The 14,227-nt window shown below is 41.1% G+C and overlaps 1 protein-coding gene across 2 annotated transcripts in view; it reads right to left on the reverse strand.

The window, feature by feature from the left end:
- Nucleotides 1-14,227, reverse strand: part of LOC306861188 (ELKS/Rab6-interacting/CAST family member 1-like) — a 220,764-nt gene that overhangs the window by 113,041 nt on the left and 93,496 nt on the right. For both annotated transcript variants that reach the window (XM_079403325.1, XM_079403324.1), the window contains one exon: nucleotides 1,763-1,923. In XM_079403325.1, coding sequence (XP_079259451.1) covers nucleotides 1,763-1,923 — 161 coding nt within the window. The remainder of the gene's footprint in view (nucleotides 1-1,762; nucleotides 1,924-14,227) is intronic.

Raw genomic sequence — 14,227 nt, forward strand, 5'->3', positions numbered from 1 at the left:
TCTAAAAAAAAAAAAAAAAAAAAAAAAAAAATAATAATATATATATATATATATATATATATATATATATATATATATATATATATATATATATATTTTTTTTTTTTTTTTTTTTTTTTCACTTCATGTTTTCATTTTAATTTCTAAAACATGTTAACAACTTAAATGAACATTTATGTAATTAAGAACATGAATTAATAAACAGAATTGCATTATTAAATTTAATAAAATATTGTTCTTTGTTGTCAATGCATGATCTAATGTTAAATTTATTGTAAAGTGCTACCAATTTTTAAATTGATAATTGAAGTCCTTACTCCAGATAGAGTTGAGTTGAGACAACTTTCTTTTAAATTATCCTGTATATTTCTTCAAAAACTGCATCTAAGAAAGTAGAAAAAAATTCCAGCATGAACAGGAACTTGTATAAACTATATAAGGCGGAAGACAAGGTCTTTTCTCCAGGCCCCAAACCCATCTCAGTGGAGCCACATTAATTTGACAGCAAGAGGGCCTCCTTGAGGGCAACTCAGGGATCCTTCACTAAATCCTGATTCAAATATGGAATGGAGACCTTCGACCTCCTAAGTTCCTCTAGTACTCCTCTTATCTCTACCTAGAGTCAGGAAGTGCTCGAAACACTAAAGCACTACAGGCACTGATAAGAAAAAGACTGCGAGAGAGTGAGAAAAGACAAGAGAGAGTTCAGAGAATGCTGTGGGAGAAAACAGAGAGAGAGCGAAGGGTTCTTGGATTCTACTGAAGCAATCTTTTGTAGAAATGAGTCTGTAGAAGCTCAGCAGAGGATGAGGAAAAGCCTGAAATAAAGAAACACTCAAAAAACCATTCAGCCTCCCTAGAGCACACGGTCTCTCGAGGCCTCTGGCCTACCTACTGCATTAGGAAAAAATCGTGCCTGCATGCGTGGACCATGGACCAGGGATTTTCAAACTGGGATCAGAGGACCCCTAGGGGATCCACAGAAAAGTTAAGGTCTAAAAATGTAAAAATAAAAAAAATAAAATAATCATTAACTGAAATAAAATATAACCACTTTATTTTAGCTAGTTTCCAAGGCAACATTTCTTATATTAATTTAGTTTAACTTTAACTAAAATAACTGAAACTGAACTACAACATTTTTGTAAAAAAAAAAAAAAAAAAAACCTATATAAACATAAAAAAATAGGTCACATCATAATGAATAAAACCTTAAAAGAAAAAAAGAAAATATAAAACCTCAAACTCAAAATATTAACGAAAACTAATATAATAGAATGCAGAATGTAAATTGCACATTACTAAATAATACATAATTTTTCACGTTATTTTAAAAACTTAATTTTTAAAAATTTAAATAAAATAGCTCTAGTTGGGGGTCTACTGAAAACTCCTGACCTACACCATGAATATCCTTCAAATACTGATTTTGTTAGACTTAAATTATTAGATTTTAAATAGGATCATTATTCTACAGTACTTTTAAGATTAAAATATGTGAATGCCCTCTGTTATGATTGGCTAACCCCTTCGCAAGTAAAACGAGGAACAATGTTCATGCCAAGTTATAATAGCCTGCGCTTGTAATGATGGAATACATCTACATACTCCTTTCAAAAAAGCAAGAAAATCCTGTTATTATAATATATCCCTTTAAAACGAACATCAGTGAAATGTTCTGCCTTAAGATGGCAGTGAGCCGTACAGCAAGCGATAGCTATATCAGGCCAAGAGGGGTGAAGGACAAGTGTACAGGTCTTACTTCATTTCCAGCACCTCCTCCAGGTGCTTTCTGCGCTCTGCCCTCAGTGTGGTCAGGTGGGCCTCCTTCTCGGCCAGGGACTGCTGGGTAGACGACAGCTTGGCCTTCATGGACTCTAACTCTTGCTTTACCTTTTCCATGGCGGCCAACAGCTCCTCCATCTGTGCATGCAAACACACACAAATAAACATGATTGTGCTGATGAACAACAATCAAGCATAAGGACAAAAAGATAATCATGTCAGATAAGACAGAATGCAAACAGATATGTTGAGCGAACGCACAGCAGGCCAAGAGCGAAGCTCACAGGGACACAAATGGATTAGTGCACAGGAAAATGGATGGACAAAATGTGAGTGTCCAAAAAGAGATGAGGAAAAGAGATTCATTTAACAGAAAAGCAGGCAAGACAGAATAAGAGAACGGGTGAAAACAAGACCAGTGTGTGAGTGCGTTACACCAGATATATTAACTACATAGCTTTGTGATGAGGTTTGTCATACATCACATCCCCAGAGTTATTTCGCTCCGTTTTGTTTTTGAAAAGGTGGATGTTCTCCGTTCCTGACTGTGATTTTTCTTTCCTCCTCTCCCTCCGTTTCCACACAATGTTTATAACTCGGAGTAACAGGAGCGAGTGAATGAGGAGGATAAATCAAACGGCGTGGCAGGTTTATATATTCCATGGAAGGCAAGGTTTAGTGACTTGGCTCAAAGCGGTTCTCACAGCCTCCTCGACCGCTTGTGGTTCACCCTGGGTCTCTCTGAAATCTCTGTGCTCGCAGGAAACTGCGTAGGCCTCGGGCGGCGATCTGCACAGTATCGTCTGTTCTCGCTGTTTATCCATCCTTCCCTGCTCTGTGTTTCATCAGCTTTTGTTCCATACAGACACTTCTACATAGATTCAAATCCAAAAATTGTTCACTAAAAATGCCTTTCAAGCTTCACAAAAGATGAAAAAAATGAAATGGTTCATATGGCTTGTGTGCTATAATCCAAGTCTTATGAAATCATACAATAGATTTGTGCTTATAATCTTTCCCTCCAGTGGCCTGTGAAATGTTTTTACCGAATAATGAAGTCAGTGAGTTTAACTCGAGAACCAGATTAGTCAAATTAGTCTTGAAAAAATCATTCAGATCAACTGATTCGTTGAAAAGAAATTGGTCGGCTAAATCAGTGAGTTTAACTCCCGAACCACATTAGTCTGATTCATGACTGAGTCATGATCAAATGATTCATTGAAAAGAACTGATTCTTTTACAAATGGGGCATCAATACTTCTATCACGCTTGCGGTTCACCCATGGTCTTTCTGAAATCTCCAGTCCGATTAGTCATGAACAAATCATTCGGACCGGTTTTGTGAACAGGATTCTTTGAAAAGATCATTTAGAAAAGTTAAGTCAGTGAGTTGAACAGGAAAACCAGACCAGTGTGATTAATGAATTAATCATTCAGATCGGTTTTGCTAAAAGGATCAACCAAAAAAAGTGATTCATTTGCAAATTGTGCAGTGAAGTCAGTGAGCTGAACTCGAGAAACAGATCTGTGGGTTTCATAAATGAATCATTCAAATCAGTTTTGTGAACAGGATCAAATTGACAGAGTGATTCATTCACAAATCGGCCAACACTACTTGTTTCATGAACATGCCACGGAGTGCAATAGAAGAGATGTTCTGTGAATAATTAATTCAATTCTAGTCACATATGTTCAAAGAACTAGGAATATATCAATCAGACTACATTTAAGATACTGTTATGGTGGTTTTGCATTTAACATTAAAAATGATGTAAATCATGCAGGTTTGGAATGATGAGATGCTGAGTAAATAATACTTTTTTTTTTTTTTTTTTTAAATGGTAAATTATTCCAAAATCACGATTATGTGTTTTCTTATGTTCTGTGAGCACTGGAAATGTTTATTAGGCAATAAACAGAGGTACCACAAAAACAGGGATTTTCCTGAAAAAAGATAATACCATTTGGGGAAAAAAAACACAAGAATTGCATGTTTGTGAGCACATGCTCTCAGCAGTTCTGCCCTCTGGTGGCCGGAGGTATTGTAGGATCTGGGAGAGCGTTCAATCCAGCTGTCATCACAAGTCATCTGCCTAATGTACTACACCCAAGCCAAGCCTAGTGAACAAGCTACCAAAACTCGCTCAGTCAAATTTACTGCCATCTGCTTTCCTGTCCTGCTCTCATTTGTCATCTAAAACCACACCAAACTCACACAGGATGGTCCTGAACAACAACGATTGGGTCTTGACTAAGGTCGATTGGGTCTTGACTCCCCTGGGCACATGAAATCCACCGGCAAATTCCACCTGACAGGGTCAGGTAAGCGAGGGCTCACCGGAATGGCTTACGTTAAGATGTAATGCATGTCAAATAAAAAAATAAGGAAGAGGAAATAATTATTCACGTACAGACAGGGCAGGCAAGAGTTGCTTTTGACTCAAACGCAAAGCACAGGTCACATCTTAAAAAAATAAAACTGGCGAGAGTCTGAGTGGACATAAAAGGTGGTAATATTTTTCACCGATACAATGAAAAAACCTTCATGCCTACTTTTTCCTCTTGGCAGATAAAGTGAGATAGAATCGAGACGGCATGCCTCAGGCCCCCCAATATGAGCAGAGGGAAATATTTCAACGCTGGCAGCATCGGTTTCACTGCCTGTGGCAACCCTGTGATGTGGGCGGAGCAACAGAGCTGTCTGTTAAAACCCATCAGCCAATGAGAGGAGAGGAGAGGGGGGTGAATGGAGCCGTGAGAACTTTGGTGCATTTTTATTCAACAGCACACAAAAATATCAACGAAATCTCCCGCTGTTGTGCAAGCACACGTACACGCACAGCGACGGCGGAGCGGTTAACTAATCAGTCCAGGATGTGTGAGAGCCGATATGGTGTCACCGTGCCTGGAGGGGAGATATGTGAACTGACTCCATCCTCAGCGACCAAACATCATCTGGAACGAATGGATTCGAATAAATTTACAGTGTGCTCGGTCAGTTCTACTGTAAAAGTATTTAGCAAGCGCCGTCTGGAGCCAAATTCTCAAAGCCGTTGAGTTAAGTCATTCATTAGGAGATAATTAACAGATTTTAAAGGTCTGACTAACGGCCTAGCAGACCGATGGAAAGTCAAATCTCTCTCACACACAAAAATGTGTACAGCCTACATACGAAATCATGGAAAGTGTGGTTCCTAGTACTCTAGAGTGTAGAATTGAGTGTAGTTTTTTTTTTTATTAAATCAAATTGTTTTCTTTATGTCTGATTCTGTGACTTTCTTCTTCCATCAATGCTGATGCAACACCATATGACTATACAATGTTTTTTAAAATATATACTGCAATTGGATCTGCAGCTCAACTGCAGTTCAAAATAAAATAAAATACCTTTTAATGCCAAGGACCCCCTAATTATAATCACCTTCATAAAATAAAAGAATTTGATTTTCTATTATACTAACATTTATGTTGGGTGTGAATAAAATCTTAGGCATGAAATTATAAAGACAAAATAAAATATTATACAGTACGCTGTTAACACACTTGACATTATACATATCTGTTTTAATATATATATATATATATATAATTTTTTTTTTTAGTTATTAAATATATTATATATTTTAATATAATATATATTTTAATATATATCCGTTTTAAATCAGACCCCTTTGCAGAGTTCGTGGACCAGAGCTTGAAAAACCCTGGATTACTAAATGCTTTGGACCAATTAAGGTGCTTTAAAAAAATAAATAATAATTATTAATGGGACTAAGTAACCGGAACCATTTAGTGGAATCAAGTCCTTTCACATCCCATCACTAGAGTTTGCTGAGAATTCTTTGAAAGAAAAGCAGAAAGATTAAAACCAATGGAAACACTGCTTTTAGCAAACTTGCTCGTGCCGTTGCCTTCTCTGATGGAGGAATGGATGGTTGGTGTGTGTGTGTGTATGAAAGACCAAGGTGGCATGCAGTGCTCGTTTTCTCAGGGGAGTACAAACTAACCTCAGAGGTTAGTCAAGTCGTAAAAAAATGCTGCAGTGAATTATGACACCTCGGGTGTGAAAAATTGAGCACTTCACTGGGTAATGATAACACCACTTCCTGTCTCACACTGGGAACGTGAACCAGTAAGGCAGGAGGAGTATAGATCAAAGCGTTTGAGATGCATGTCCTTTAACTGATCTTCACAGTCCAGCTTCAGCCTCTGCAAGTGTTTTTACGACTTGGAGTAATTGCTCACATCATTTGTGACGTACCGTCTATGGAATTGATAACAGTGATTTTCTCCTTTTTTGTTTAATTTAAGGCCAAACTGCTCAAAACCGGTGTCAGAAACAGGCCTTGGGGAAAGGAAGAGGATCTGTCTGTGATCAAGGAGAAGAGTGATAAAAAGAACAGGAAAAGAGGGAAAAAAGGGGCTGGAACAGATGCCTCATCAGATGAGGGAAGGCACGTGGAAATAAGCAAAGAATTAAGCTGAACGCTGTATACTTGCTAAATTTATTGTCCCTTCAAAATAACTCAACACACAGCCATTAATGTCTAAACCGCTGGCCACAAAAGTGAGTACACCCCTAAGTGAAAATGTCCAAATTGGGCCCAAAATTTCAATATTTTGTGTGGCCACCATTTTTTTCCTGCACTGCCTTAACCCTCTTGGACATGGAGTTCACCAGAGCTTCACAGGTTGCCACTGGAGTCCTCTTCCACTCCTCCATGACGACATCACAGAGCTGGTGGATGTTAGAGACTTTGCGCTACTCCACCTTCCGTGTGAGGATGCCCCACAGATGCTCAATAGGCATCTCGCTCAGCTTCTTTAGCAAGGCAGTGGTCATCTTGGAGGTGTGTTTTGGGGTCGTTATCATGTTGGAATACTGCCCTGCGGCCCAGTCTCTGCTTCAGTATGTAACAGTACATGTTGGCATTCATGGTTCCCTCAATGAACTGTAGCTCCCCAGTGCCCCAGACCATGACACTCCCACCACCATGCTTGACTGTAGGCAAGACACACTTGTCTTTGTACTCCTCACCTGGTTGCCGCCACACACGCTTGACACCATCTGAACCAAATAAGATTATCTTGGTCTCATCATACCACAGGACATGGTTCCGGTAATCAGAATCAGAATTAGCTTTATTGCCAGGTATGTTCGCACATACGAGGAATTTGTTTGAGAGACAGCAGCTCCACAGTGCGACAGAATGACAGCGACAGGACAGGACACAGATAATAAAAAAATTATGTACAAATATACAAAATTGACAATATGCAAAATAGCACAAACACAATATACAAAATAGACAATTCAGTATGTACAGGTATGTTAGGTGCAAATTTGAAATTTATAATAAAAAATAAAAAGTATGATAGTGTTGCGTGTTTCATGTTTATTGTTAAGAGTTCAAGTGTTCATGAGATGAATTGCCTGAGGGAAGAAACTGTTTCTGTATCTGGCCATTCTGGTGCTCAGAGCTCTGTAGCGTCAACCAGACGGCAACAGTTCAAAGAGGGATTGTGCTGGATGTGAGGGGTCCAGAGTGATTTTACCAGCTCTTTTGCTCACTCTGGATAAAGTAAAGTTCTTGGAGAGTGGGGAGGGTTGTACCAATGATTCGCTCAGCAGTCCGGACTACCCTCCGTAGTCTTCTGAGGTCAGATTTGGTAGTTGGGCTGAACCAGACAGTTAATGAAGTGCAGAGGATGGATTCAATGAAGGCGGAGTAGAACTGTTTCAGCAAGTCCTGTGGCAGGTTGAACTTCCTCAGCGGGCGAAGGAAGTACAACCTCTGCTGGCCCTTTTGACAATACAGACAATGTGAATGTCACTTCAGGTCCTGAGAAATTGTGGTGCCCAGGAATCTGAATGACTCCACTGCAGTCACAGTGCTGTTCATGATGGTGAGTGGGGGGACTGCAGGGGGTTTCTCCTGAAGTCCACAATTTTTAGCATGTTAAGCTCCAGGTTGTTAAGACTGCACCAGATAGCCAGCTCCTTAACCTCCTGTCTGTAAGCAGACTCGTCACCGTCCTGGATGAGGCCGATCAGTGTGGCGTGTCATCTGCAAACTTCAGGAGCTTGACAGAGGGGTTTTTAGATGTGCAGTCGTTGGTGTAGAGGGAGAAGAGCAGTGGGGAGAGAACGCAGCCCTGAGGAGCTCCAGTGCTGATCGTACGGGTGCTGGATCTGTATTTTCCCAGCCTCACTAGCTGCTGCCTGTCTGTCAGGAAGCTGTTGATCCACTGACAGACGGAGGTGGGGGTGGAGAGCTGAGTTAGTTTGGGCAGGAGGAGGTTTGGAATGATAGTGTTAAAGGCCGAACTGAAGTCCACAAACAGGATCCTCACATAAGTCCCTGGTCTGTCCAGGTGTTGCAATATGTAATGCAGTCCCATGTTGACTGCATCATCCACAGACCTGTTTGCTCTGTAGGCAAACTGCAGGGGGTCCAGTAAGGGTCCAGTGATGTCCTTCAAATAAGCAAAAAACTGTTTTTCAAATGACTCCATGACCACAGATGTTAGAGCCACAGGTCTGTAGTCGTTAAGTCCTGTAATCTTGGGTTTCTTTGGGACGGGATGATGGTGGAGCATTTGAAGCATGAGGGCACTTCACACAGCTCCAGTGATCTGTTGAAGATCTTAGTGAAGATGGGGGCCAGCTGGTCAGCACAGGATTTCAGACAGGCTGGTGTCACACCGTCTGGGTCTGGTGCCTTCCTTCTCTTGTTGTTTTTGAAGACCTGGCGCACAATCTTCTTTTATCTGCAGTGTAGGTGTGGGGGAGAGGGGGGCTGCAGGTTTTAATCCATGTCCTTAATCTGCTTGTCTTCAGCAAACTGTTTGCGGGCTTTCTTGTGCATCATCTTTATAGGCTTCCTTCTGGGACGTCAGCCATGCAGACCAATTTGATGCAGTGTGCGGCGCATGGTCTGAGCACTGACAGGCTGACCCCCCACCCCTTCAACCTCTGCAGCAATGCTGGCAGCACTCATACGTCTATTTCCCAAATACAACCTCTGGATATGACGCTGATCACGTGCACTCAACTTCTTTGGTCGTCCATGGCGAGGCCTGTTCTGAGTGGAACCTGTCCTGTTAAACCGCTGTATGGGCTTGGCCACCGTGCTGCAGCTCAGTTTCAGGGTCTTGGCAATCTTCTTATAGCCTACGCCATCTTTATGTAAAGCAACAATTCTTTTTTTCAGATCTTCAGAGAGTTCTTTGCCATGAGGTGCCATGTTGAACTTCCAGTGACCAGTATGAGAGAGTGAGAGCGATAACACCAAATTTAACACCTGCTCCCCATTCACACCTGAGACCTAGTAACACTAACAAGAGTGACACAGGGGAGAGAAAATGGCTAATTGGGCCCAATTTGGACATTTTCACTTAGGGGTGTACTCACTTTTAGACATTAATGGCTGTGTGTTGAGTTATGTTGAGGGGACAGCAAATTTACACTGTTATACAAGCTGTACACTCACTACTTTACATTGTAGCAAAGTGCCATTTCTTCAGTGTTGTCACATAAAAAGATATAATAAAATATTTACAAAAATGTGAGGGGTGTACTCCCTTCTGTGAGATACTATATTAGGATGTTTCAAAGGATACCAGGGTATTGCCTAAATAAATAAATAAATAAATGGATCAAGATAATCTACAATACCTGGAGAAGTTTAAAAATTAAATAAAAAATAAAACAAAAAATTAAAATGTACTATGGCTCAAATAAATAAAGTACAGTTATTAAGTTAGCCATGTAAAACAAAAATATTAAAAAAGGAAGTCATTTAAAATTTATGTAAAAAAAATAATAATAAATGCATTACTATACTGTTCCATGTCCAAAAAATAATAATTTTTCTATGTTATTTTTATCCATCCTCACCATGTACTGGTAATACTATAGTACTTTAGCATAAATCAAGGTACTGACTGCCATATTTACATACCATGGTATTTGCACAGTACTTTGATGAATACGAACTCAGGAGCTTCTAATCACCTCCTGTGAGATATCCAGACTAACCCAGATGCTCGGAGCAGAAACATAACACTAATAAATACTGCTTAATGCAGTAGCGTGCTGTTTTTCTCCTGCTCTCTCTCCCCTTCTCCTCATCCGTCTCTTCCTACTCTCTCCTCCCCGGCTGCCAAAAGAGCAGCCCCGTCCTCAACGGTGAGCAGAAAGCCAATTTCAACAAGCTGGTCTTTGGATCTTGCTGTGTTTTGGGTGCTGAGCTTTGTGTCTGGATCTCAGCTGGTTGGGAATATTAGCAGAGGAGGGAGTTTTATTTCCCTCTAAAGTTTTATCATAGAAATCCAGGCTGTTTCTGACCATGGCTTGAATACAAACTTGAGAAAGAGCAGAGGCAGCTGTAATAGCTCTTTATTCTTTGACTAATTTCCATGTCTGTTTTTGGCCTGAGCCTCTTAGAGACCTCAGGCTCTGCCGTCACGCTGCCCCCTGTAGTATGGAGTGAGAACTGACAGCGAATCTGACTGACTGCTTGAGATTTTGACTGTGTGTCTTGATCGGTTTAGGCAAGTGAGTCCGAATGGGCATAAATTTACACTTTTTGAGAAAAATTCACTCGAAAATAAATTGTGTCACCATTTCGATGGTGGAATTGACTTAAATCTCAGCCTTTTTTTTTTTCCACACACAAACCGATCATGATTTAAGAAGACTATATATATACAGCAAATAAGTTTCATAGACCACGTTTTGGTGGTTTTTAGAGCTTGACATTCCCTATCCTCTTTCACTTCTATTGTATTGTAAAAGAGTAGCTTGGACATTCTGCTAAACATCCTCTTGTGTGTTTTACAAAAGAAAGTAAGTCAAATTGGTTTAAAACAAATAAATCATAACAGAACATTGGGTGAACATTTTTGGGTGAACTACCTCTTTTCTATCAGCATAACTACTGACCGCACGCTTATATGCACTTAGAGTTACATTCAATAGGGAAACTCAACTTCTCCCAGTGCAGAAACTGAATTGTGCTGGATGTACTACATCAAAGTAAAATCAAAACATAACTTATCCTGATAGACAGACGCAAATGAGCGTGACTTCCCAATATAATGGAAAGAAAGCGGGGGGAAAGCATACGAGAGGTCTTCCGCATAAAATAATGATCTGATAGAGCTCATCTTCAGGGAACAGTCAATAAATTGCAGTCTGTCAGTGGTTAAGCTTCCTATTTGGAAAAGTTTGGTTTGGATCGGGACCAAAAGCCGAACACCCCCATCCAAATGAGAAAAAAAGGTCACTGAGATAAAGCGAAACTGATGAAAAGCACAAAACTCAAATCATTCCTTGTAAAAGAACGAGAAAACATTAATCGTGCCATTCCTTGAGTCACTTTAAGCCAGCATGGCCGGAGTCATGCATTAGGTCATGAGAGCGCTTCGCACAGGCAGTGAGCAATGGAGAAGAAATAGAGAAAAAGAGGGATTACAGAAAAAGCCAAAGAGGAAACAGAGACAGAACAGAGCAAAACAGAACAACAGTTTGAAACAAAACACGCAAAAGGAAATTGGAAGCAGAGGAAGAGGGGCTTGAGAAAGAGAAAGAGGATGGTAACCATGGATCCAACTGAGCGAGAACAGGTTCGGAGAAGAAAAGATATCCATACGGGATTGGGTCAGGCTGACGGGGAAAAGCTTGTGGTGAAAGAGTAAGGGCGGTTTCGAGACATCCCCTCATCCCCGGTCAAAACGAGCGGAGAGATTGAGGCTTTCTTTGGTCCACTGCCTCCAGGGAGGGTTATGAAGTATGTCATTTCGCTGCTGAATCATGTCTGGAGACTGGACGTGTGTTTTCATGTGGTCTTGGGCAAACGTTTTCACTGGCCCCGCATGAGCGGCTGGTCGCTTTCGTACATCCCAGCCGTAAATTCCACGCTGGAGCTGAGTGACTAGTGTCACTGCACACCGAATGCCCTATGTAGGAAGAAAATGCCCCCTTTTTCTCTCACTGACCACATTTGCCCTTACTAGCACACGACTCATTAAAGCAGTTGCTGCAACGGGGGTTTGGCAGGACGCTAACGCTCATGAAAGCATCAGCTAAAATAAGACAGGCTCATCCGCTAAACAAGCACATCGATCCAACTAAGAAAGCATTGTTTTGACACTCCCGAAATATAAATACTGCAAACAAGATGAAGAGAAAAATTAAAACCGGGGAAGTTTTGAAAAAAAAAAAAAAAAAAAAAAAAAAAGTAATTCTCCCAAAAACGAAAAATGTGTCATCCTTTACTCATGTTGTTTTTCAAAATTTTCCAATTTCTTTCTTATGTGAAACGCAAAAGAATCATTTGATTTATTTGTCATTATTCATTCTTCTCCGCCGCAGCTCTCAAATCAAATATGCCACAAGTTTGATGACATTATATCGCAAGATATGCAAGAACCCACAATGATTCGCGTACTTCATGACGGCACATATCACTTGAAATATCAAAAACATACATGTAACCTTTAATACATTTTTGGCATTATTTATTCTAATTGTCATTGGAAGTCGTGGCCCAATGGTTAGAGAGTCGGTCTCGTAATCGAAAGGTTGCGGGTTCGAGTCCCCGGCCGGCAGGAATTGTAGGTGGGGGGAGTGAATGTCCAGCGCTCTCTCCACCTTCAATACCACGACTGAGGTGCCCTTGAGCAAGGCACCGAACCCACAACTGCTCCCCGGGCGCCGCAGCATTGGCTGCCCACTGCTCCGGGTGTGTGTTCACGGTGTGTGTGTGTGTGTGTGTGTGGATTTGTTCACTACTCACTGCTGTGTGTGTGCACTTGGATGGGTTAAACGCAGAGCACCAATTTCGAGTATGGGTCACCATACTTGACAATACGTCACGACTTTACTTTTCCTTTGTATTTTTTCAAATAATTCTCTATGTATAATAATTTTGATCTGATATTGCTCTTTCATTATACCAAATGCATTAAGAATCTTTTACTGTAAAACCAAAAATTCCACATGGGTTTAGAACCAGTAAATAATGACAATTCCATTTGCAGTCATCTATCCCTTTAGGAAATACTGAATAATAGTAGCATTCTAGCAGACGATGTTCACAGTGACCTGTGTAATTGTCAGAAATCTTTCAAACTTCATCTGGTACATATGAGAAATCACAGGAACACATGTTTGGATTCATATTTCCAAATTTCATTACCTGCATGAATGGAGCAAACAAATTGTAGCTCTTCCATGTGTTCTAATTAAACAAGTGTGCGCGCACACACACACACACACACACACACACAGAGAGCTTTTAAGTGAGCTTAACAGACGCACAAGAGAGAATGGACTGTTTTTTTGCCAGAGGTTTGCTTTCATGTCAGTGTAACAAAGAGCAGTCGCCCTCGTCCCCATACATTTAAGACTAACATACTGACAGCAATTTGTACAGGCACCACACTCGGTCCAACATGTGCTATGCACAATGAGAACAATGAGGCGAGCGGCTATTGGAGGAAATTGAACACAGAGCTAAAGACGAATTCTTGCTTATGATTGGATCAACAGAGGGTGTGGTGAAGCAACGGAGGGATGTTAATTAAATAGCGGAGGAGAGACTCTGTGTGTGCGTAAGGAAAACCGTGTGCGTTTGCGTGAAGCTAATTAGATTTTGCATGGTTTAGTACAGGACCACAAATTACGCATTTAAGAATCTGTCTGCCAATTGCCAGTGAGGCAAGCCGCCATTCTTTTTTTTTTTTTCATATAGCTCATAACTCCCAAAATATGTAAGCCGGAATATGAGTTCATTCTTATATAACAGGTGACAGGGTGGGGAGGAACTTCCAACAACGATATCCTGAGTGCGCGTAGCGAGACTTGATGCGGCTGGGACATTGGTAATGAGCGTGGAGACTGGCTCCGGAGGGTGGCACTTGTACTGTCCCCATTTCCTCTTCTCCCTGAGCCCAAATGAGGGGGCCGGTCAGCCGCAGCCCCCGGCTCTAATTAACCTCCGGGGGATTGGAGGCAGTGAAGAAACTCTAGGCCAAGAATATATTCCCGAGACTGCAACGCACACTGGGATGATGCTCAGCCAGCCATGCAAATCTTTAGAAAATGGAGAGAGAGTGAAAAGGAAGGAAACGGCGGGGCGCCAGGATCCACAGAAGGTAGAACAAACCATTAAGGATTTAAAAATGAAGCAGAGAGTCGATGGAGCCAAGTAAGATGGACAAAGAGGGAGAAAGGAGAGGGAAAAGTTCAGGGATTCAGGTAGAGGTGAAGCAAGATTTTGGCAGCTGCTTTGCGCTCCGTTTCAAAGCCTGACTGGCTGCTGGTGTTGTCTGGTTCATGGAGGACTCATTCGGAGAATGTTATAGGAGTTTGATGCTATCGCCAAGGCTCAACAGACAGCTGGACAGTGGTGCAATCTGCATCGAAGCCTTAAAA

Source organism: Barbus barbus, assembly GCF_936440315.1.
Source record: "Barbus barbus genome assembly, chromosome: 42".
Taxonomy (NCBI): Eukaryota; Metazoa; Chordata; class Actinopteri; order Cypriniformes; family Cyprinidae; genus Barbus; species Barbus barbus.